We start from the raw sequence: 25417 nt of genomic DNA on the forward strand, positions 1-25417 counted from the left end.
CTGATAAAAATGCAGGCAGATGTGAATTAATCTGAGCAAGAAAGTGCATCGAGATGTTCAGCACAGACGCAACTGTTCTGCCAGAGCAGTCTCGTGGAAGAATACACATGCTTTCACTCTCAATCTTATCTGCCTATCTAAAACATGTGCGTCAGCAGAGTGGGTCCAACAACCCATCTTTTAGTCTTTGAAATGTCAAGAGAGACTAGCCTTAGAAAAGATTTGTTCATCTCTCTCTCTCTATATATATATATTTGTCCACAATAAATGCAAAGCCAGACCTAATTTTGTTTTAATTCTGTTTTTAATTCTTCGCTGCTCAGAGTCATGAAACTGAGATGGCAGCCATACAAATTAAGAAAGAAACAAACAGATGTAACATAAATACCGGCTTAGATCCAGAATTACTTATCTGCCTATAGACAATTTTTCAGTCGAATATCTTACAGGATCACATTTCCTTGACTTTGGTCTGAACAAAAGCCAAGTTTAAAAATGGATAGAATAGAATAGAATAGAATAGAATAGAATAGAATAGAATAGAATAGAATAGAATAGAATAGAATAGAATAGAATAGAATAGAATAGAATAGAATAGAACAGAACAGTGTTGGAGCATTCACAATTTCTGGAGGCAATCTGTTCCACTGATTAATTGTTCTAACTGTCAGGAAATTTCTCCTTAGTTCTAGTTGCTTCTCTTCTTGATTAATTTCCACCCATTGCTTCTTGTCCTGCCCTCAGGTGCTTTGGAGAATAGCTTGACTCCCTCTTCTTTGTGGTAACCTCTGTGATATTGGAACACTGAAATCTGGTATGTTCCAAGGATAAATAAAAATTTCCCATTTCCCATTAATCAGAATAAATGATTAATACTCTTGTAATTATGAGAAGTATCATGAATAACACTTTACTTCCCCAAAGTGTAAAAATTCCAGTTATGCTCTACCTGGGTTTGGTGCTTTTGGAAGGAGATAATTTGGGGCTTATGACACTACTATTATATCTATGTTTACACCCAAATGTGAATTTTTGAATAGAGGCAGCTCTACTGAGAGAATCCTAGCTGGCTCTGGAAAACTGAAGTAAAAACATGCACACATACAATCCCCCCACCTACTTTCCTTCCTTTTGTCTTTTCTCATCCCAAAGTACTTTCCTCCCCTACTTCGTAAAAACACAAATTGGATGGCATCATCCCTCATTTGGTGGGGAAAGTGAAGTCTGCCACCTCCTCACTTGAGTCTTCTTCAACGTTTACTTGTAAGTCCTTCTCAATAAATGTAGCCGCCGTGAAGTAATTTTTGACTTATTAAGGAATTTAAATCTTCCTTTCTAGATCCAATACTTACCCCCATCAAATCAGGAAACAGAGAAGCTAAGGAATCTAGCCTGAAGCAGAATTGTCTCACCAGCAACTTGATCTCATTATTTCTGACATGTGGCATGTCTGTAAACACTCAATGTCATCTTTTTTGAGAAGCAAGACTAGCTACTGTTCATTATGGGTTGTGTTCCACAAACTTGAAGGTTATAACATTGCAGACCTGCCCAGAAATTCTGTAGAGTATTTCGGTGGCCTGGACCATTTAATCGCTATAGATTGTTATCACAATTTCTGGAGAGGTACTCTGTAAGTAAAATTCAGGAACAAAAAATACTCAGCCAAACAAAAACAAGATAGAGCTTTCTGCAGCCTAAAAATAACCCTTCCCCCCTTACATTCCTTCTTATTGCATAAATCTACTTTCTTGAAACATGTGCCCAACCCACTATACTAAAGTTAGCCCATGAATTCTTGCTTGTTTGTTCAAAAGTTATGCTGCTTGGTATTTTGGGAGTCAAAGTTTAGAGAGGGTGAGATTGGGCAAGAGGAGGCAGCTGGCATCAAATTTTACAGACTAAAATCCTGTAGATCAGATGCATGGACTTCATTCCAAGACAGAATACACATAACTAGTGCCTCCCAGTTAAATATCAAGAGCTTTTTTCAGGATGCCAGCAATACAGAAAATATGGTGGGTTATTTTTCTGGCCTTTTATTGTGTAATGTCCCTGCTTATGCTTGTCAGGAAGGAAGGAACTAATTTGAAGGTCCAGTTTTCAAAGGCATCTTGCTGAGTGTGATAAGTGGAATGAAAAAAAAATCAGATGGATGCCAAGCAGACCTTTCTCTACTGGAGTGTAACACATGAGATACCTCCCAAGATTCACATATATAACAAATACAGTAGAAGAATATATAAATATATCCAATGGCATAGGAAGATTTATCTGCAACACATTTATAGTCTATAAATTATCGTTATCCAGCCTTTTGGCTTGCTTGGGCCACATGGAGTGAAGAGGAATTGTCTTGGGCCACATATTTATATTCATTAACTATATTATATATTTTATAAGAAACTCCTTTATTTTTTTATATCTTTTATTATCTTGTGGGGCTGCTTTACTAGCTGCCCAGGACCACATGCAGCTTTGGCCTTGGGGTGCTCACGCCTGGTCTACATAAAGGCTGTGGGACTGATAAAATGTACAGACTATATCATGGTTGTCCAACCTTTTGGCTTGCCTGGGCCGCATATAAAATATATAATTTATTTTATTTTATTTTATTTTATTTTATTTTATTTTATTTTATTTTATTTTATTTTATTTTATTTTATTTATTTTATTTCAAATTTATATACCGCACCTTCTCCCAAGGGACTCAGGGTGGTGTACAGCCAGATAAAAACATACAATACAAACATTAAGAACAATTAAAAGAATATATATTAATTTGGCCCCAGTTTAAAATGACAAACCAATTAAAAATTAAAAATTTAAAAATATGTTAAGCCAGCCCGGCTTGATGAAAAAAGAAAGTTTTAAGGGCATGGCGGAAGGCACCAAGGTCTTGGATTCTCCTTATCTCAGGGGGCAGCTGGTTCCATAGGGTAGGTGCCCCCACAGAGAAGGCCCTCCCCCTGGGGGTCACCAGCCTACATTGTTTGGCTGATGGCACCCCGAGGAGGCCCTCTCTGTGGGAGCGCACGGGTCGATGGGAGGTTGTCGGTAGCAGCAGGCGGTCTCAAAGATAACTAGGTCCTATGCCATGGAGCGCTTTAAAGGTGGTAACCAACACCTTGAAGCACACCCGGAAGACCAGTGGGAGCCAGTGCAGCTCGCACAGGAGCGGTGTTATGTGGGAGCACCATGCAGCTCCCGTAATTACCCGTGCAGCCACATTCTGGACCAGTTGGAGCCTCCAGGTGCTCTTCAAGGGGAGCCCCATGTAGAGAGTGTTGCAGTAGTCCAGGCGAGAGGTGACGAGGGCATGAGTGACTGTGCACATGGAATCCCGATCAAGAAAGGGCCGCAACTGGCGAATCAGGCAAACCTGACAGAAGGTCCCCCTGGCTACAGCTGTCAGATGTTCCTCCAAGGACAGCTGCATATCCAGGAGGACTCCCAGATTGTGCGCCCTCTCTGAGGGGGCCAAAGACTCGCCCCCAATAGGGCATCGTTGGGGTGGCCTGGGGTGGAGATGTACAGCTGGGTGTCATCAGCGTATTGGTGGTACTTCACCCCAAAGCCACGGATGATCTCACCCAGCGGCTTCACATAAATGTTGAACAAAAGGGGCGAGAGGACCGACCCCTGAGGCACTCCACAGATGAGAGGCCTCAAGGTCGACCTCTGCCCCCCTGCCAACACAAACTGCGACCAGTCAGAGAGAAAGGAGGAGAACCACCGTAACACTGTGCCCCACATCCCCAACTCTTCCAACCGGTGCAGCATGATACCATGGTTGATGGTATCAAAAGCTGCTGAGAGGTCTAACAGGGCTAGAACAGAGGAGCAACCCCTGTCCCGAGCCCTCCAGAGATCATCTACCAACGCGACCAATGCTGTTTCCGTGCTGTGCCCAGGCCTGAAACCCGACTGGAACGGATCTAGATAAGACGTTTCCTCCAGGAATTGTGGAAACTGTCGCGCGACCACACTCTCAACAACCTTCGCCACGAAGCGAAGGTTGGAGACAGGACGGTAGTTGGCCAATACTGCCGGGCTTCTTGAGGAGAGGCCTCACCACAGCCTCGTGTAACCTCCCAGGAAGCCAGTACTAACCAGGAGGGACACGGATCCAGTAAACATGTGGCCGCACTAAGTCTCCCCAAAATCCTGTCCATGTCATCAGGGGTCACAGAGTCAAACTCTTCCCAGATAACATTCTCAAGACTATTCCTCGCCACCCTGCCCGAATCTACCCAGTCAGAGTCCAAATCCCCCCAGATCTGAGCGATTTTGTCATACAGATATTGTCCGAAATCCTCAGCCCTGCCTTCCAGGGGGTCCTCCCGTGCTCCTGGTTGAAGCAGGGAGAGGGTCACCCTGAACAGGGTGGCCGGATGATTCTCTGATGACGCAATAAGAGCAGAAAAGTAATTAAACTTTGCCGCTTTTATCACCACTAAATAGGTGTTAATATGCGACCTTACTAGTGTTCGGTCAGATTCAGCGAGACTGGCCCTCCAATCACTCTCCAGGCGTCTTTTCCAGCGCTTCATCTCCCTCAGCTCCTCGGTAAACCAAGGAGCCGCAAGGGATCGGCACCGGGTCAGAGGCCGCAGAAGCACGACTCGATCCAAGGCCCCACCAGCCACCCGATCCCAGGCAGCCACCAGGTCCTCGGCCGAGTCATGTGCCAGATCCTCAGGAGGTGGCCCAAGCTCCATCTGGAACCTCTCAGGATCCATCAGGCGCCTGGGGCAGACCCATTTTATTGGCTCCGCCTCCCTGTGGCGGGGTGTAGTGGTTTGAAGGTCCAGGCGAAGGAGCGAGTGATCTGACCATGACAAGGGTTCCATGTCTATATCCCCTATAACAAAACCACTCAACCACTGGCCAGAGACAAAAATCAAGTCCAGAGTGTGACCCCCCCTGTGGGTGGGGCCATGAACTAGCTGGGTCAGGTCCATGGCCGTCATGGAAGCCATGAACTCCTGAGCCATCTCGGACGTTTCACCAATGGACGGCAAGTTGAAATCACCCATGACCATAAGCCTGGGTGTATCAATTGCCACCATGGCTATCACATCGAGGAGCTCGGGCAGGGCCGTTGCCACGCGGCAGGGAGCCAGGTATGCAAGCAACAAGCCCATCTGAACCCCATGACCCCATCTCACAAAGAGGGATTCACATCCGGCAATCTGTGGCACAGTGGTCTCCCTCGGACCAAGACCTTCGTTAATAATAACCGCCACCCCTCCACCCCTCCTCTGGGCCCTCAGCTGATGGAATGCTCTGAAGCCTGGTGGGCACATCTCAACCAGGGGGACCCCTCCCTCTGGGCCCAACCAGGTCTCCGTAATACCCGCCAAGTCCACTCCCCCCTCCTGTATAAGATCGTGGATGAGGGGAGCCTTATTTACCACGGACCTGGTGTTACACAGCATCAGCCAAAGGCCCAGATCCTGAGTATCTGAGCCACCTAGTATCCGAGAGGAGCCTTGGAGACCGGGGCGCGCAATAGCTCTCAAACAGCGAGTGCGCTCCCCCGACACGTGATATGGTCTCCTGCTCCCGCCATATCTGCCCCTCCCATCCACCATGCTAATGGTTCATCCCTTATTGGTATAGCCCTCCATCCCCTCCCCAATCCCTCGTCCAGCACCCTCCAAACCGTTGCCCCGTGCCGGGCTCAGCTCTGACCTTAGTGGATTTCCCTCCCCCCATCTCCTTTGGTCATTCTCTCAGTTCCCCTTAAAAGATTGTTAAACTCCCCCCTCCCTGAACCCTTTAAAATCTTATTTAAAAACTTCCCCAAAAAACCTCACAAGCCCTTCCTCGCGCCATGCCATCTCTCAGGATTCCAAAATCCGTCATCGAGATAGGCCCTCGATAAAGTGGAGGGCCAAACCTGTAAGAGGGGGGAATCTCGCAGGGCAAGGAGTTCAGACACTGAATACATCAAATCGTTAGGGGTGAGAAAACATTAGTTAACATATTGTAATGTACAAGCTTTCTTCCTGGTCTATATAAAGGCTGTGGAACTGATCAAATAAGGTTCATTCAAAACTGGCATTCAAAATGATTTAGATATTTAAGAAAGGAAACCTCTTACTGTTCTAATAAAAGGGAGAATATACATATCCTTCAGCTGTCCTGAGCTAGGAAACTTAGAACACCTTTGACTGAGGCTGGTCCCACTCCTGGATTTCTCCTATTTGTTCAGTTTCTCATGCCTTACATCATCCCATTTTATTTAAAACCATGGGTGCTGGTTGCAGTTCCTTTAAATATTCTTTTCTTTTAGGAAGCCAGTGCTTTTCAATATTGTTATTTTATTGTTTAGTCATAAAAAGCTATAATCCATCTATTTCTCTATCGCTGCCCCCGTCCTTATACAATCTACCAAGCCTCATTCTTATTCTGTTATTTTGTGCTGATTTTCTCTGCCGCAGTTTCTCAAGGCAAATTCATTGATTTATTTTTCTAATGTAGTAACTTCTCAAATTTATCAGTCTAGGTCTTCTCTTCTCTGCCTCCCTGTACAAAATTACATCTTAAGAAGTCACCGGGTGGGAGAAATAGAAGTGATACAGATTTATTTCACCCCTCCCTGGTGCCCTCTTCCAAAGCAACCAGTAAGGAAACATCCATCTACATTGGCAGCTGACTGCTTAAATGATTATCTAAGCTTAGTAGCCGCAGTTTCAAGTTCAATTTTAGAAAGTAGCAGCAGTTGGTAACCAATGGACTGATCTTACAAACACCAGTAACACAACAAGGAGAAGTCTTGCTATCCATGGACAATGACTTAACATGTCCCATTCCTGAATAAGTCCAGATGTTCAACTGGAAAGTGATTCATGGCAATGCTTGCATGGCAGAATGCACACCAGTCCTCCAACATGGCATTCTGGAAGCATAGCTACTAAATAAACAGAAATGGATAGAAAATGGTGGGCTTGAAAAGAGTCACCTGTCTACCATGCAATGTCTCACAGTGGATGAGTTATGCAGATGATACAAATGATGTCATCTAGGGGATAATTCATGATGATATGATGACATGATAGATGTGACCTTCTTGTGGTTTATAGAAACACCTTTGCTCTTCACTAAGGATTTCTTTTTTGGTCTCCAGAGAGCCATTTAAACCAACATAAACCACAGTTATCTGACTACTCTTTACTATGACTCTAAACTGTGTGCAATTTTATGGACCATTATTTCCTTGCTTATCCTTATTTTCCCCTTCTTTTAGATCATAAACAATCATGAAATGATTTACTATGGAGATGAAGATGCCAATATCAAGTCAACCTTAAGTGACCCTAAAAGAACTAAATAGGATTATACCTGGTTAGGAATGGGATAGAAAAATACCAGAAATTCCAAGACTATAGTATAGGGTAACTTGGAAGGCTTTTAAAAAAATCTGGAAGAAGGCAATGACAAACTAGTTCTGAGAAACTATTTGGACATGGCCATCAAGTCATGAAGAAATTAGTTCCACTTGAGCAAGTGATTATCTATTTTATGTAGGTACAAACTATTTTGTTGCCCTAACAATGCACATCTGTAGAGTTATAGATATTTTGCATTTTAAACTATATATTTTTGTAAATTTACAACATTCAGTTTTTCATAATTTTTCTTATTTTTTTTGGTAAATGTAAGCTTGCCAACATTTTTTAAATTTCTTCTTTTCTTGTATCTTAGGTAGTGAGATGCTTTTAATGATTGCAAGTTTAGCTACCATGAATAGAAAATATACTGTAATTTATTCCAGCGTGGCTAACATTCCAACAATCAGTCTAATGATTTCAATATCATTTTTTTTAAAATTCAGCTCCCCTTTATAGAGGATGGCTACCACTTTTCCCATAATGGCTTAGCCAAAAGTCGAAGGCGGAGGAGTCTTCTGCACCAACTACATTTACAGAAAGATCCCAGGGTAAGTGATCCATCGATGCCATCCTTTCTTACTATTGTAAAAGTTATGCTACCAACCTGAATGACTTTAAAAGGAGAAACATAAGAAATGACTAAACATGATGACTGCATATTGCCTCCCAAGACTGAAGTAGGACACTCAGTTTTAATTGCTGGGAGAGAAAACTGGAAAGGAGATTGTCTTTATGGCCTAATTCTAAGGTTTCTAAAAAGGCATTTGATTGAATGCTGTGGAAATAGGATGCTGGGTTAAAGAGCCCTTTGATCAAATCCAGAATTTATGTTGCTCAGCATTGGTTCCTCCCACTTGGTTTCCAATTGATGAGTGCAACTCAGCAACCAAAGCCCTTTGCCCCCCGCTTTTTTAATTTCAATTGCACACATTGCATGCACATAAAAGGAAGCATGGCATTTTGAATCTGTAAACATTGTTGAAAATGTCCCCATGTTCATATATGTTATATATATAATCAGAAATAGGAAATACCCCATTCTGTCTGCAATTTCTTATACCTCTTGGGTTTCCCCCCCTCATAATATAGCTATGCAAAGATTCAGACTCAGCTCTAAAAAGTTGCTTCAGTGTCTATAAGCATGCAAACCAGGGGTAGATTCTACTTACCTCTACTACCAGTTCGCAACGGGAAGCTTCTGCACATGCACAGATCACTGATGACAACATCCGGGGTGGTGGGCGAGGCCTCCCGCCGGTTTTACTACTGGTTCTTGAGAACCGGTGCGAACCATGGGCAACCCACCACTGATGCAAACATACATCCGTCTGCAATTATTTAAAGCAACCTCTTCTTTGATCAGGATTGCAAGAAGGCATGGCTGCTTTAAGGAGTTCCAGATGCTACCTGTGTGCTCTAAAGAGGGGTCTCCAACCAGGGGTGAAATCTGACAGGTTGTGGAGAACCGGTAGTGGAAATTTTGAGTAGTTCAGAGAACCGGCAAATCTCACCTCTGGCTGGCCCCAGAGTGAGGTGGGAATGGAGATTTTGCAATATCCTTCCCCCAGGAGTGGGGAGGGAATGGGGATTTTGCAGTATCCTTCCCCTGCCACAGCCACCAAGCCACACCACGCCCAGTGGTGGGATTCAGCCAGTTCATACCACTTCGGGAGAACCGGTTGTTAACTTTCTGAGCAGTTTGGCAAACTGATTGTTGGAAGAACTCTTTAGGGCAGAGAACCGGTTGTTAAATTACTTGAATCCCACCACTGACCACGCCCATCAAGCCACACCCAAAGAACCGGTAGTAAAAAAATGTGAATTTCACCACTGTCTCCAACCTTGGCAACTTTAAGCCTGGCGGACTTCAACTCCCAGAATTCCACAGCCAGCTGGCTGTGGAATTCTGGGAGTTGAAGTCCGCCAGGCTTAAAGTTGCCAAGGTTGGAAACCCCTGCTCTAAAGTGACTTTTGGGGATTGAATCCAAAATACTGCCCTAAAAATAAATATTTCATTAAGATTTGATCAGATGACCTATTATATTAAGCCACTAATAATAGAAGAGGTTGGATGATATTAAGCTATGATAGTCACAAACTGCCTCTCTAACATTACAGTTCCATCCTTTGGCTGAGTTGTGGTTTTGCCTATTTATAGTAGGTTACAGATATTCAGATTTTCTTCTCCTGGGGAGGGAAGTTGCATTTTTAAACAAAAATGGGCAGTGTTTCTGCTTGTATGCACTTCCCCCTTCCTCCCTGGTTATCTTTTTGAAATAGTTTTGGTGCCATTTACCTTTAATGGCAGTAATCCATCTCCATTTTGTAGGGCTCATGAGCAAAGGACTTTTTTTTTTTTTTTTTTTAGTGGTTGGGGATGATTTCATACAGAGAAAATATGGTTCGTTTTAGCTTTTCCCTGAACTGTTTCGGTTACTGAATTTGCGAAAGCTATCTCCCTTTATCCTCACACATCACATCCATGTGCTGTAGTGAGTGGCACTCTCCTTTTCCAATTACACAATAATCAAGGATGATAACACTATTACACTTGAGACCCAAAATTCTATGAATTATCTTCCAATGAAAGTAAAAATGCAAGAGATAGTATTTATTACTCATTCCTTGTTTTGTACCATCTGCCCAAAGCAGCTTCTAATGGTAGTCAAGACTTGTAAGATTTATGTCAGCCCTATAAGGTTGACCAGATAAAGAACAGATACTGTGTAGATCTAAAGCTACTTTGATTAGAATAGCTAGAAAACAGAACCTTCCATATCTGAACATACTTCCCTACCTCCCTTTTTCAACTTCATGGGAATTGGAATGGGTGTTGCTGCTACTGCTGTCTGAAGGATTTTCTTAAGCCACTTCCTTGGTCTGTGCACAATCCTTATTTATTTTATGGCTACCTTGGCAATGGATCTTCTCTCTGTCCTTCAAAGCTGTTCTCTTCTAAATTGTAAGTAGTAAATTGTACTACTTACAATTTAAAATGATAAATATATCAAAAAAAATGTTAAGCTGACTTTTAGCAAAGCTCTCGTTTGAATTCATTTGATTCTTACTTCCCCGCTAATAAGAACATACAGTTTCAACTCAAATGGGAACCTTTAAAATCAACTTCAGATTATTCCACCTTTACTTTTTGTAATGAATTTTCAAAGCAGGCTGAAATCAGACTAAGCTTGAGAAAATATAGCTATATCTTTATTGGATCGGCAGTTCCTGAGAGGTGGACTTTTTAAAAATATCTTTTGTCTGTATGTTTCTATTACATGTAGGGACGCGGTGGCTCAGTAGCTAAGATGCTGAGCTTGTCAATTGAAAGGTTGGCAGTTCAGTGATTCAAATCCCTAGTGCTCTGTAATGGGGTGAGCTCCTATTACTTGTCCCAGCTTCTGCCAATCTAGCAGTTCAAAAGCACGTAAAAAATGCAAGTTGGGAAGGTAACAGCGTTCCGTGCACCTTTGGCATTTAGTCATGCTGGCCACATGACCACAGAGACATCTTCGGACAGCGCTGGCTCTTTGACTTTGAAACGGAGATGAGCACCGCCCCCTAGAGTCAGGAACGACTAGCACATATGTGTGAGGGGAACCTTTTCCTTTACCTTCTATTACACGCAGTTAAGGAAGACAAAAGCATGAAATAAATAATAAGGAGCTGCCTAGAATCCACTTAGATTGAGGGGTGGATAAATTTCATGAATATATGCATGCATACAAAATATTCATAGGAGCGTTCTGTTCCTAATCTGCTTTACAATATGTTCTTAAGGAAAAGATCACCCACAAAGCTGAAGCTGAGATGGAAAACCAATAAGAATGGAAGATGCACACTCTCACACTTCTGTAGTGAGTGAGGAGCAATGGGACTACAGCCTGGATAATACAACTTTGCTAACTGGGAGAGACAGGAGGAGATGATTCTAACCTTTTTATTGTAAATGAAAACCATTATTGGAAACAAAAAGCTAAATATCAGCTTGTGTTTCTGTCCCAGCAAGGGAGCTAAAGAAAATGAAAACAAAATACCCTGAGGGTCACAGGTGGCCAAAGAGGTTTCTTAACAAGAATGCAATTTCATGTTCCTCCAAGCCACATGCTGCCATGCACTCCCAGAACAATTGTGTTTTGCAGTGTTTTGGTTTTCCATATTCATCTCTTCCACTTCTTTTTGAGGAAAGCTACAAAATCAGATTGGAAGTTTCTAAACACTAAAATATAATCTTCAAGAGCTCTAGGAACAGCCCATAGGATCCTGAAGCTTCCTCTCACCATGCGTGGGGTGGGAGATTTGCCCTTGGGAGCTCTTCAGAATGATAGTGGAAGGCCTTGCCAGCATCAGAGAAGGCAAAACAAGACCATTTGAATGATCTGTCAGGCCTGAGCATCTGTAGGGAACAAAGGACCAAGTGACATTTTTAGGATCATGAGATTGTTGTACAAATGATCAAATATTGCAATTTGCATCAGTTGTAACTGAGATACTGTAAACCACATTATTTGTGTCACTTGCAGAATAAACTCATGCAACCTGGAATATCATTGTAGCTCTACTGTACGCCTAGTATAGCATCTATAGCTAATTTCAGTCCTCTAGACTTGAAGCCCAACAATATCACTTAAGATGCCTCTAAAATGGAAGAAAGGGATATATCAGCCTTAGAGCTGATATAGAGCTTGTGCATTAATTTTCCTGCCACAATTTATTTTTAAAACACAAACAAAAGCCAAACATGAAAAACAGAAGAGAGGAGTAACAGATATGCAATGGCTCTTTTATCTTGCAATAGTGCAATGAAAGTTGGAGCATTTGTCTGATGTAGATTCTTCTCTCCATCCCTTGTTGACCATGGATCCCCTGTGGCCACACATTTCCTCCAATTTTTCATTAGCTGTTCTGACCGAGCTTTAAATCTGCCTTTTAAGCAGCATTTCAGAGCAGGATGGGTCTTTAAATCTCTCTGTGTTCCAAAATTAGTCACAGCTAGAAGCCAGCAGATTATAATATATTGAATTATAGGTTAAGTGCCAAACACACAGTACATTTCATTAGATTCTGCCCACTTGGGCCAGAGCTGCTCTCTAAGTCAGCCGCCTTGAAATTTGTGCCTTCCAGATGTGTAAGACCTCAACTCCCCAAATTCCCAGCCAGCACCATTGCTGGCATTGCTGACTGAGAATTCTGAAAATTGTAGTAATACTAACATCCTAATTTAGAAGGGACCAGGTTGGGAAAAGATTTGTGAAACATTTCTGTCATGGAAATTACTTATAAATGAAATTATGTAGATAAATATTGTTCTCATAGGAAACAGTCCCAGAATGACTGCATATTCTGAAGGCATTCATTTTATATCATTCCAGATTTTAACCAAATATACATATTTATTGCACAAATTATAATGTTTCTGGCATTAATTACATACTCTTTCACAGTTTGATTGTCTCCTTCAAACCACCCCTAGAGAGCTCATTATGGTAGTAACAATGAGCTCTCCAGTGGCTGTTTGAAGAAGACCAATATTAAAGAAGCGAAGCATTTTCCTTATGGATAGTTTAGTAAAATCAAGCTGACTTTCCACAAATTACCATCCATCTCCCCCTGAAAGAACTGGAAGTTCAAATAATAGTAAAATGATAACATAATAGACAGGTGCTCTGAATCTATATGTATGTATGTGAACAAGAATAAAACAGAGGGAGAGTCAGAACTATCCATGAGCTAATAATTAGAATAAACAAAGGACTAAGCAATCTATGAGCATTAAGGCATTGCATTAAAAAAAAAACCCAATAATTCAGTTCTTTTTGTCTTTCTTTTTCATTTTGTCACTGTTCTGAACTATTGAAGTCCAGAAGAACTGGGTTGCAAAACTGCAGATGACCACTAAGTGGCAGTAAAGAACAATTTATCTGCATTCTTATTTCTACCATCTAATGGTCATCTGGATTTCTACAGCCTAGACTGGTAATTCTAATTGAAGTAATAGCATGTAGATTTCTTCAAGCCACAAAAAACTTGAAAACTGGTTCCAGGAAAGAAAGGCAACATTTCTCCCAGAATAGCTCTCAGCTTCCTGGCAAATAGACTGTGCCGAAAACACACAAATACATGAGTTCATCACTTACTTTTCAGATTAAGATGGCTCCGCTATAGGCTCCCATGGAGATGTCTTCTGTTCCACATTATTAAATAACTGCAAGCACACAAGTGTTGACTATAGTAAATATGTTTAAAGGATTTTTATAATGTTGTCATGGAAAACAACATCTGTCACCACAGCATAAGATGCAATATGAAATCTTTTTGAAAGACAATAATCATTCAAGATCCAAGGAAAAAATCCATTCACTTAAAAAAAAAATCATACATAGGCAGAGGCAAGAGTCTTATGCAGATAGTCGAAACAAGTATAGATAAATGTATGTATATGGCAGAATTGGCAGGAGTGGAAGCTTTCAGCCTGTGGGCAGTCTCAGAGAAGAATAGAAAAATAGACTTGTGACTGAACAATTGCTAATGAGGAAATTAAACTCACTCTCAGTATATGGAATAATAATTTAGTTTCTTTCTTAATGCATTCAAGTTGCAAAATTGGGCACACAACCAGGACCTCTAAAGACTACCAGGGTTGCAGTTTTAGTGGTTATTTTTAATGCTAGTAAGGTGACAGATCCAACGAGTATCGGCAATTCGCCGTGATGAGTTGGAAATCTTATACTTACTCAGTACTTCGTAGAATTCAAATTGTGCACTGGGGTAGTCACATAAAAAGAGAATTAAACAGTGAAGTAATTGAAATGAATAATAAATAAGAGAGGGGGAAACAAATTTAGAAGCAGGAAAGCCTAATTGGCCTGTAAAGCAAAAAGAAGAAGAAGAAGAAGAAGAAGAAGAAGAAGAAGAAGAAGAAGAAGGAGAAGGAGAAGGAGAAGGAGAAGGAGAAGGAGAAGGAGAAGGAGAAGGAGAAGGAGAAGGAGAAGGAGAAGAAGGAAAAGAAGGAGAAGAAGAAGAAGTCTTGCTTAATACGATAGAATAGTATTTACAGTTAACATTCTTATCAAATTAAAATGTGTTACATTGTCTCATTAATTATGAGGAGGTTGCACAATTCTTTCATATGGAAATTAAGAGAATTTTGTTACTGGAAAGTGCTGCTTATTCAGTGTCATTTTCCCCCATCCATCCCCAACACTCCCATGGAAGATTCTCTTAAATTTATTCTAATGGCTCTTAGTCACATGTTCCGTCTGTAGCCCCTAAAATGGATTCAAGCTTTGTGAGACAAATTTCTTGCTAAAATACCATCTATTTTTCCACAGAGCCTGATGTGAGGTAGAGGGATTCTCAGAAAATTCATCAACTGATAAGATTATGCTCAGTGGTGAAATCCAATTTTTTTTACTACCGGTTCTGTGGGTGTGGCTTGGTGGGCATGGTGTGGCTTGGTGGCTTGGTGGGCATAGCAGGGGAAGGATACTGCAAAATCCCCATTCCCACCTCTGGGGGCAGCCAGAGGTGGTATTTGCCGGTTCTCTGAACTACTCAAAATTTCCGCCACCGGTTCTTTGAACTGTTCAAAATTTCCGCTACTGGTTCTCCAGAACCTGTCAGAACCTGCTGGATTTCACCCTTGGTTATGCTAGATCCTCCATCCTTGCAGTGCAGGAATTCATTAAGCTTCATTTATAGACATGTCATTGGCCATGATTTTCAAAACACAATATCTGGGTTCATGCAGTACTCAAAGACAAAATTCAAATCCTGTTGAAGCCTAATCCTCTTCCTTTGATTCTTGTCTTTGAGTATTGCATAGATGGAGGTTGATGAGGTTCAAAATAGTTTCTTATAGAAAGTTGAAGGAAATCTTAGTTATTTCACAGAAACTTAATTTTGGGATTTTAACTCTCCAAATCTTTAGTCTATATAGTCATGCTAGGTAGGAATTCCAAAAATTGTGGGTAACTTATCTAAAATATCCCTTGTAATAGAATTGTCTAACTCTTTTAATAATTGTTGATAGAGGTTGGGGAGAGCAGATTAGGAAAATCTCCAGTTTGATGAAGAATCCTGAATAAACATCCTTGAGAGAAGGTTTTCCAGAATTCTCTTAAATAGCTAATAAAGTGAAGCCCATCACATCTCTGGGTAATTTATTCCACTGTCTGTTATTGATAGGCTGTTTTATTTCCCTCCCAAAAAAAAGTTCATTCAAAATCTGCCTTCCTATAAACACATAATTGTATTCCTTGCATTCTGAAATAAGAAGCAACTGGTTTTGATCTTCTTCTTCTTCTTCTTAAAGCTAGACATACTTCAATATTTTTCATAGATCCCATTCCCTTACAATTTTTTGAGAGCTCAGTTACTGTATTAATCTTCACCAGCAGTGAGGAAGATGTCTTCTGTGGGTCTGATGCAAGTGTTAAAGATCTCTTATGTGTATCATGACTCCATCTGGTGGACACCTCTTCAGTCACTCATTGAGGAGCAATTTGATCCTGGCAAGTTTGGGAAATATCTTTGACTCATCTGTCTGGGATGGGTTCTCCCTTCATTTCTAAAAATGATACTGAGCACTTACCCAAATACAGGAAATGTTGCCATCAAAGGTTGTTAGCTTAGTCAGCCAATGGGTAAAATCCCCATATAAAGAATAAAAATTAAGAGTACTTCTGCAACCAATAGAGGGATCACTGCTGTTCTCCTGAAGAACAATGCATTTTCTAGATGGCAAAGACTGCTTTGGATTACTTATTTTTTTAATGAAATAATATTCCAAAATAGCTCCCCATGAATGGAAAAAAAATATTTTTTAAAGAGGCTTGTATATTCAATATGTAGCTTAAATCCTAAAATAGCCAAATTCAAATTAATTTGCCATAAAAGGAATACTTGTGAAACAAATAAAGCAATACTTTCAGAATTATTTTTGCTTGCACTAATATGAAGCTCAATATTGAGTGTAGACTCTCTTTTGGCATTGGATGCAGTGAGAGATTGGTTTTCTGTTTAGCACATTAAGCTGATGAATGAAGCAAGAAAGAAGTGGATGACAAGAGATGTGTATCTAAGCTGAATTTACTGTTTTGTTGTCCTGACCTAAATGTCTGGGTCCAATTCATGTATTTAATTCCCAATTATTTTTCTTCATTATGAAGTTAAATCCAGCATATTTTATTTATAAGCAATTTAAATCAGAAATCTTTAGATAACAAAGTATTGCCCAGTTTGGTCATGGCCCTTGGATGCCTTCAGTCTCAAAACAGTCTAAAGAACTAGTTCATGGGTGGGTCATGTAACATATAGAAGAAGAACTGGATTTCTCCCTCCTCTCCAAAGACTTAGAATATATTTTCTCCCTCCTTCTACTATACACAACACAGTATTAATACTCTGGTCAATTTCACTGTATCTGAAATTAAAAGTTTATGATATGACAGACCAATCTCTCCAATATTCTCAACATTTAAAATATCTTCCTATCAATGCTCGTGATCCTCTTTTTGAAATTCAGTTTGTTGTTGTTGTATATTGTGTATTCAAGTTTGCTTGCACAAAATTCTCTAGTGGGATGTAGTGGTTAAAGTGTTTCCTGAGACAGGGGAAGGCGGAAGAGGAGGAAAGGATGGGTCTGGTTTCAGCTCCACCCTCAATGACCAACACTAACTGTGTAGCTTCAGCTCAGTCTCTCTCACCCCATCATCTCAGAGGGTCATTGTTATTGTAGGAATAACAAGAAGTGAAACCTCCATTTAAGTCCTGTTGCACATCTGGAGAACAGGCAATATATAAATCTGACAAACAAACAAATAAATAGCTGAGGTGTCTATTCAAATCTGTCAGACAACTTCCATAATCACGATTAACCCATTTAGACCAGATAAAAATTTGGAGTGCTATCTTATTTATTGGTAGGATGCAATCTATTTCCCTGTGGTAGTACTAGGTCAGTGAAGTCATTTATTCCAGATACAGAGCAATTTCTGTTTGGCCATTTGGCTGGGTGATTTATCCTCAAAGTGCTGAAACTGGTCACAGAAACAGCCATCATAATCAATACTTGGCTAGAGTAACTATCTAAAAACATTTAATTTTGTAGAGATTTAATTATCTTGGGTACCTTTCATACAGGGCTTTCTTTGGCACAGATAAAACTTGATATTGGCACAAAGCTTTTAAGCTCACCTGAAAGGGGATATGGGCGGTTACCACTTAAAACATTAATGAGGAATGGATTTGCTGTTGTTTTTTCCCTCTACAGTTTCAAAAGTAGATACTGCTTTAGCTACGCTGTTATTTAGACCAGCTGAGGGAAAAGTAATCTCAGGACTAAAAGCAGTGTCACTTCTAAACTAGTGTTCCTTTAATGCTGTATTCCACATCTTCCACAGTTAAGCTTCTTGACTTACATCTACATTTACATTCCACAATGGGAAGTGCAAATATCTTGTCAATTTAAGACTGAGGGTGTTTAAAGCAATTCAAGGAAAACCCACTGATTTTACTTAAAACTGTATTAATGTCTCCCCTCAGTTACTTTTTCACTATTTTTTTTTAATGTATTGGGCCTAATACTGCAGGCAACACACAATTGCTTTTTCCCCAGATTTGAGGAAATTGATCCACTTTTGTATCTGGAAGGAACAACATTATTGAACAAATCTTTTTAATCTCAGGCCAGGAATTTAATGCTAGAAATATATCTTCTAGGGCCACTCTTTCTCATCGCTTTGAACCTGATTTTTTTATTAAATGAATTCTTCATTGTTTCTGTGACATGAAAGCACTGAAGTGAAACACAAAGGAAGAGGGGAAACATTACTCTGCCTTCTGAGAACATTCTTCATATTTTCTGCATGCACAATCAGGGTGTTTGGTTGTGAACAATAAAGATATTTGAAAAGAATCAATTGAAAACTCGTACAACAGTACATGTTCTTAAAAAAATAGAACTGGTAAATTTCAAAAATATACTGTTACAAGCTATCTTCTCTCAAATACTATTAATTCAGTATTAATTATTAGGTTAAGTACCTTTTCGAAATCAATTTCTAATCCTGGAATAACAACTACTGGTAAGTTCTAAGTTTATCCCCTGATAAACTTTTTTAAGGAAATGACAGGATGCATAAAAATCCAAAGTTCAAGTGGGAAAATGAAATGGGATCAAGACTGAAAAGTCCTGTAAATAAATTATTCTTAGAAAAATGTGTGGTTCAAATTTTGAAATCAAAACTGACATATTGTATAATTCATTATTTTTTTTCTATGAGAATGAGAAGCAAAAACTCTTTGGATTCCCCCCCCCCCCGCCCCCCACAGTGTTTCTCAGAATACAGATTGCTTCTCCAGAGGGGACTGGAGGCTAAAACATATGAAGAATGGTTGCGGGAATTAGGTTTGTCTAGGCTAGTGAAAAGAAGAACATGAGGTAATATGATAACAGTGTTTCAATATTTCAGGGGCTGTCACAAGGAAAAGGGGTGGTCAACCTATTTTCCAGAGCATCAGAAGGCAAGACAAGAAACAATGGATGCAACCTAGAATTAAGAAGAAACTCACTAACAGTGAGAACAATTAACAATTAGTGGAATGGCTTGCCTTCAGAAGTTGTGGGTGCTTCATCACTGGAAGTTTTTAAGAAGAAATTTGAACAACTATTTGTCCAGAATGGTATAGGGACTCCTGCTTGTGCAGTGGGTTGGACTAAAAGACCTCTATGGTCCCTTCAAACTATTATTATGAGTAGAAAAAGCTGTTCCATTAGCAAGAATTGCTTGCAATTTCCAGAAGCAATTGTTCAGTTTGTGGAATGCTTAACCAGGACAATTTTTGGATAGCTGAAATAAAATAGACTTTCCTTCAACTTCCTCTCTCAATATTTCCTGTTCTTTTTGTAGATCCCAAATCTGTTCTCTTATTTTTCTTGCTTTCAATTCATGGGTCTTGGATCCTGGTTTGTATAGAATAGTACAGTGGTTCTCAACCTTTTTTTTTTTTCACTACAGACTCCCTTAAAATACCTTTTGGGACCACGGACCACCAAGACTTGATTCAAGATTTAAATCATAACATTTCTTCAAGCCATTGCAGATCCCCTGTGATGACATTGCACTCTCCCAAGGGTTTGCGGATACAGGTTGAGAACCACTGGAGTAGTATAATCAGATTTGGGGTACAACGGGGCTTAGGTTGTATTCATGATTTATGACATACTAGCCAAAACAGACTGGTACTGCCCTTATTATTAACAAGGAATAGTGCATGTGATTAAAATTGGTAATTTATGGAATGTCTTCTCAATTTCATTAAAAAGCATTATGTGGAAGCCGCCACTAGTTTGGGCAGCAAAAATCAGTACAGTTAGACCCATCTTGTTATGCCCATAGTGTATAGAATATTGCAACTTCCCTTAATGAATCAAATAAAATAACAATACATAGGCTGTACATCTGTGGAATTAAGAAAAGAGATAGGATATAATAGATTTAAATAAGGTTCATCTTATCTTGTAGAGTGGAGTGGTAAATGCATGCAGGAAACTGAAAATGTAACATTAATTACAAATGAAAGAGATACAGTGCTCATTGGAAACTATCAGTTGAAGCTGTTGTAAATTTATATGAAAATAGGAATTGATAGGTTCATGAAATTATACGTTACATTACAATGAACAGTGTTAGTGGAAAGTTGTTTGGGAAAGTTGAAGAGATGGAGAAAATAATAATAAAATGCATATAATACCATGTTTTCCAAAAAAGAAGACCCTGTCTTATATTTTTTTTATTTTTATTTTTTTATTTTATTTATTTTTCATATTTGTATACCGCCCTACTCCCAAAGGACTCAGGGCGATGAACAGCCATAATAAATACAAATACATATAGAAGTTAAAAACTATTAAGAAACAGATTAAGTAATTTAGGATCAAAGATTAAAAAACATCCAAATTTATCTAAAGAGGTTTAAAACCCAATTTAAAAGACAGTTTAAAAGCCAATTAAAAAGGGAGAGTTAGGCCAGACCAACTTGTTGGAATAGAAATGTTTTCAGGGCTCGGCGGAAAATGCGTAAGTCTTGGATGTTTCGTAACTCCGGGGGAAGCCCGTTCCAGATGGTAGGTGCCCCCACAGAAAAGGCTCTCCCCCTGGGGGCCGTCAGTCGACATTGTTTGGCCGACGGCACCCTGAGGAGTCCCTCTCTATGGGAGCGAACTGGTCGGTGAGAGGCTATTGGTGGCAGGAGGTGGTCTCGTAAGTACCCTGTTCCTGAGCCATGGAGCGCTCTAAAGATAGTAACCAAAACCTTGAAGCGCACCCGGAAGACCACTGGGAGCCAGTGCAGCTCGCGCAGGAGGGGGGTTACATGAGAGCGCCACATTGCTCCCATTACCACCCGCGCGGCCGCATTCTGGACCAGTTGGAGCCTTTGGGTGCTTCTCAAGGGGAGCCCCATGTAGAGAGCATTACAATAATCCAGGCATGAGGTGACAAGGGCGTGAGTGACCGTGCGTAACGAGTCCCGATCCAGAAAGGGATGTAACTGGCGAATCAGGCGAACCTGATAAAAAGTCCTCCTGGCTACGGCCGTCATATGCTCTTCAAAAGACAGCCGTGAGTCCAGGAGGATGCCCAAGTTGCGAACCCCATCTGTGGGGGTCAACGACTCGCCCCCAATAGTCAGAGATGGCGCCAACTGACTATATTGGGATGACGGAAACCACAGCCACTCGGTCTTGGATGGGTTGAGTCTGAGTTTGTTCCTCCCCATCCAGATCCGTACGGCCTCCAGGCACCGGGACATCACCTCGAGGGCATCATTGGGGTGGTCTGGGGTGGAGATGTACAGCTGGGTGTCATCAGCGTACTGATGGTACTTCACCCCAAAACCACGGATGATCTCACCCAGCGGCTTCACATAAATGTTGAATAGAAGGGGTGAGAGGACCGATCCTTGTGGCACCCCACATATAAGGGGCCTCGGGGTCGACCTCTGCCCCCCTGTCAACACAGACTGCGACCGGTCAGAGAGAAAGGAGGAGAACCACTGTAGAACAGTGCCCCCCACCCCCAACCCTTCCAACCGGTGCAGCATGATATCATGATCGATGGTATCAAAAGCCGCTGAGAGGTCTAATAGGACAAGGACTGAGGAGCAACCCCTGTCTCGAGCCCTCCAGAGATCATCAACCAATGCGACCAATGCTGTCTCTGTGCTGTACCCGGGCCTGAATCCCGACTGGAATGGATCTAGATAATTCGATTCATCCAGGTACTGAGGCAGTTGTCGTGCAACCACACTCTCAACAATCTTTGCAACAAAGCGAAGGTTGGAGACAGGACGATAATTTGCTAATACAGCTGGATCCAGGGAGGGCTTCTTGAGGAGGGGCCTCACCACCGCCTCTTTCAAGACGGTGGGAAAGACACCCTCACTCAAAGAAGCATTTATAATCTCCTGGAGCCAGACTTGTGTCACCTCCCGGGAGGCCAGTACCAACCAGGATGGACACGGGTCCAATAAACATGTGGTCGCCTTTAGTCTGTTCAGTATCCTGTCCACACTTTCGGGAGTCACAGGATCAAACTCTTCCCAAATAATATTCTCAGGACCTGCCCCTGTCATCTCCTCTGGATCAATCCAGTCAGAGTCTAGCCGTTCACGAATCTGAGCAATTTTGTCATACAGATATTGTACAAAATCCTCAGCTCTACCCTCCAAGGGGTCTTCCCGCATCTCTTGATGGAGAAGAGAGCGGGTCACCCTAAACAGGGCGGCTGGGCGATTATCTGATGACGCAATAAGAGTAGAAAAGTAGTTACTCTTCTCTACTCTTATCGCCACTAGGTAATTCTTAATATGAGATCTTACCAGTGTTCGGTCGGATTCAGAACGACTAGCCCTCCAACTGCTCTCTAGGCATCTTTTCCGGTGCTTCATCTCCCTCAGCTCCTCAGTATACCAAGGAGCCAGGTGAGACCGGCGCTGGGTCAGAGGCCGCAAAGGCACGACTCGGTCTAAAGCATCAGCCGCCGCCCTATCCCAGGCGGCCACTAAGTCCTCAGCCGAGTCGTGTGCTAGAACCTCAGGAAATGGCCCAAACTCCATCTGGAATCTCTCAGGATCCATCAGGCGCCTGGGGCGGAACCACCTGGTCGGTTCCGCCTCCCTGCGGCGGGGTGTGGTGGTTCAAAGGTCCAGGCAAAGGAGGGAGTGATCTGACCATGACAAGGGTTCAATCACTATATCCCCTATCTCGAGATCACTCAACCACTGTCCAGAGACAAAAACAAGGTCCAGTGTGTGTCCCCCCATGTGAGTAGAGCCATAAATTAACTGGGTCAGGTCCATAGCCGTCATGGAAGCCATGAACTCCCGAGCCACCTCAGATGTCTCGCCAACTGATGACAGGTTAAAATCCCCCATGACCATAAGCCTGGGGGTGTCAACAGCCACCGCGGCTATAACATTAAGCAGCTCAGGCAGGGCTGCTGCCACATGGCAGGGAGCCAGGTACGTGACTAGCAAGCCCAACTGCACCCTATGACCCCACTTCACAAGAAGGGACTCACATCCAGCCGTCTGAGGAACAGTGGCCTCCCTTGGTCCAAGACTCTCGTTAATAACAACCGCCACCCCTCCGCCCCTCCCCTGAGACCTTGGCTGATGGAAAGCATGGAAACCTGGTGGGCACATATCAACAAGGGGGGCTCCCCCTTCCTGGCCCAACCAGGTCTCCATAATACCCGCCAGGTCCGCACCCCCCTCCTGAATAAGATCACAAATGAGGGGGGCTTTATTTACCACGGACCTGGCGTTGCACAGCATCAGCCGAAGGCCTGGGGCCCGAGGTTCCGTACAAGCTGGGGAACGAGAAGAGCTTTGAGGGTCGGAGCGCGCCACCGCTTGTAAACAGCGAGGACGCACTCCCGTAGGATGATGTGGCCCCCTGCTCCCGCCATATCTGCCCCTCCCACCTACAGTATCGATGTTATGGGCATCTGTATCGTAAGATCTAATCATCTCCTTGACCCCAGAGTTCACACCTCCCATGCCATGCCCTACGGCTGGCCCAGATACCCTCCCCCGTGGGTCTTCCCCTGAACCCACGTAATCTACCCCCCTCCCAGAATCCCTTAAAATCTTATTAAGAAATTTCCCTAAAAAACCCCATAACCCTCTTTTTGCTGTATGCCATCTCTCCGGACTCCAAAGTCCGTCATCGAGATAGGCCCTCGATAAAGAAGAGGGCCAGACCTGCGAGAGGGGGGCATCTCGCAGTTTGAGGAGTTCTCCCAATGAGTACATTTTGTAGCTAGATAGTCTATAGCTGGTAGGCATGTCCTAGTTATCCAGGGTCCTGTGGAGAGAGTATCAATTGAAGGTACAAGTCATTTTAGTCCTGCTGAACTCTCATATTAGCGGTAGAAAGAGCCATTTTGAACTCAGATGTGAACATCGATCACCCTCTCACGGCAACCAGATATAATGGAGGAAAACAGCAGCTATAGTCCTGTTCTTTCAATGTTGTACCTAGGCATAGATGGAATAGCCAATCCTTGAGATTAGAGATACGGATAGTCTGTGGGAAATATATATAGTAGGCGAAAATCCAGGGAGACTCAGATGAAATAAAAGTAAGGAAATTCTCATCCTGATATACAGGAAACAACAAACCTGGATAGCAAATGATTCACAAAAAGCCGAATATCCGGTCATAAAAGGGCGATAGGAGATAAAAATACAGGAGGGGAGATGGAATAAGGCAGTCACTTTGTAGAAGCAAAGCCCCCATGATAGATATAACAATCATTTCTAATCTCCTTAGCTTTCTTTAGGTCTTTTATGCATGAAGGTTTAACCCCCCCCCTATAGAAAGAGAGGGGGGAGGCCTCTGGGATGGTAATCCAGAGCTGGCCCGACAATGGAAGGATCAGCATCTTTCCATTGCCCAGGAGATCAGTTGAAAATAAATAAGAAAGGTCCCTATTCTCCTTTCTGAGGCCTCTTTGGTCTCTAAATTGCTTTGGTTTTTGCTGCCTGTAACTGCCAACTGTAACTGCTATTTCGGGTGCCATTTTGGAATTTTAAACTGCCACCACCATCGGCCTCCTCTGCACCGATTTCGCCCACCGCCGGCCTCTGCAGGCAACCTCCAATCTTGCCAAGGGTCTAACGAAGTCAGTCCAGGGTGCCAGACAGTCATCGCAGCCGTATATCGCCATCCATCCGGCAGCCTCTGATGAATGTAGGGCCGGCTGTCATGAAGCTATCGGCCCAAATTCGCTGACTCAAATCCCACCAGCACTGCCCGTCTCATTATAAGCTGTTTCAGAGAGCGAAGCCACAAAACCGCTCTCCTAGAAGGTCTTCCGGAGCCAAAAATGCTCCCATCGGTTCAGCAAATCAGCCCTCTCAACACACCATGGGCCATAGATGGGTAATTGGCCCTAAGGACCCCCAACTGTCAGGACATTACCCCCGTAAAACCAGAGCTCCATCGGGAGTCGCCATCTTGGGCATGTGCAAGGGTTCCATTCCATTCCATTCCATATAATACCATGTTTTCCAAAAAATAAGACCCTGTCTTATATTTTTTTTATTTTTATTTTTTTATTTTATTTATTTTTCATATTTGTATACCGCCCTACTTATATTTTTATATTTAAAAATATCTTATTTATATATATTTAAAAAATATATATCTGTCTTATATTTTTTGAACCCCAAAATAAGTGCTTGGCCTTATTTTCAGGGAGGTCTTATTATTCTGGGGGCACATGGAGCAAGATGGGGCTCCTCTTGCCGTCCTACCTGATTTCCAGCTCTGCACTTAAATATTTTTGGGGAGAGCTTATTTTGAGGGGGAGGCTTATTTTAGCGCATGTGCTCAAAAGCCCAATTGGGCTTATTATCAGGGGATGTCTTATTTTCAGGGAAACAGGGTAAAATGATGGCAAGAAAATGAGCAAGATGAAATTGATATTAAGAAACACTGAAAGAAG

General features: G+C 42.0%; 1 protein-coding gene across 1 annotated transcript in view; it reads left to right on the forward strand.

The window, feature by feature from the left end:
- Positions 1–25417, forward strand: part of PCSK2 (proprotein convertase subtilisin/kexin type 2) — a 127927-nt gene that overhangs the window by 16799 nt on the left and 85711 nt on the right. The window contains exon 2 of the mRNA XM_070956495.1: positions 7844–7948. Within this exon, the coding sequence (XP_070812596.1) occupies positions 7844–7948 (105 nt within the window). The remainder of the gene's footprint in view (positions 1–7843; positions 7949–25417) is intronic.

This window comes from Pituophis catenifer, unplaced genomic scaffold, assembly GCF_029215685.1.
Source record: "Pituophis catenifer annectens isolate HBS135680 unplaced genomic scaffold, rPitCat1.0.hap2 SCAF_1, whole genome shotgun sequence".
NCBI classification, from domain to species: domain Eukaryota; kingdom Metazoa; phylum Chordata; class Lepidosauria; order Squamata; family Colubridae; genus Pituophis; species Pituophis catenifer.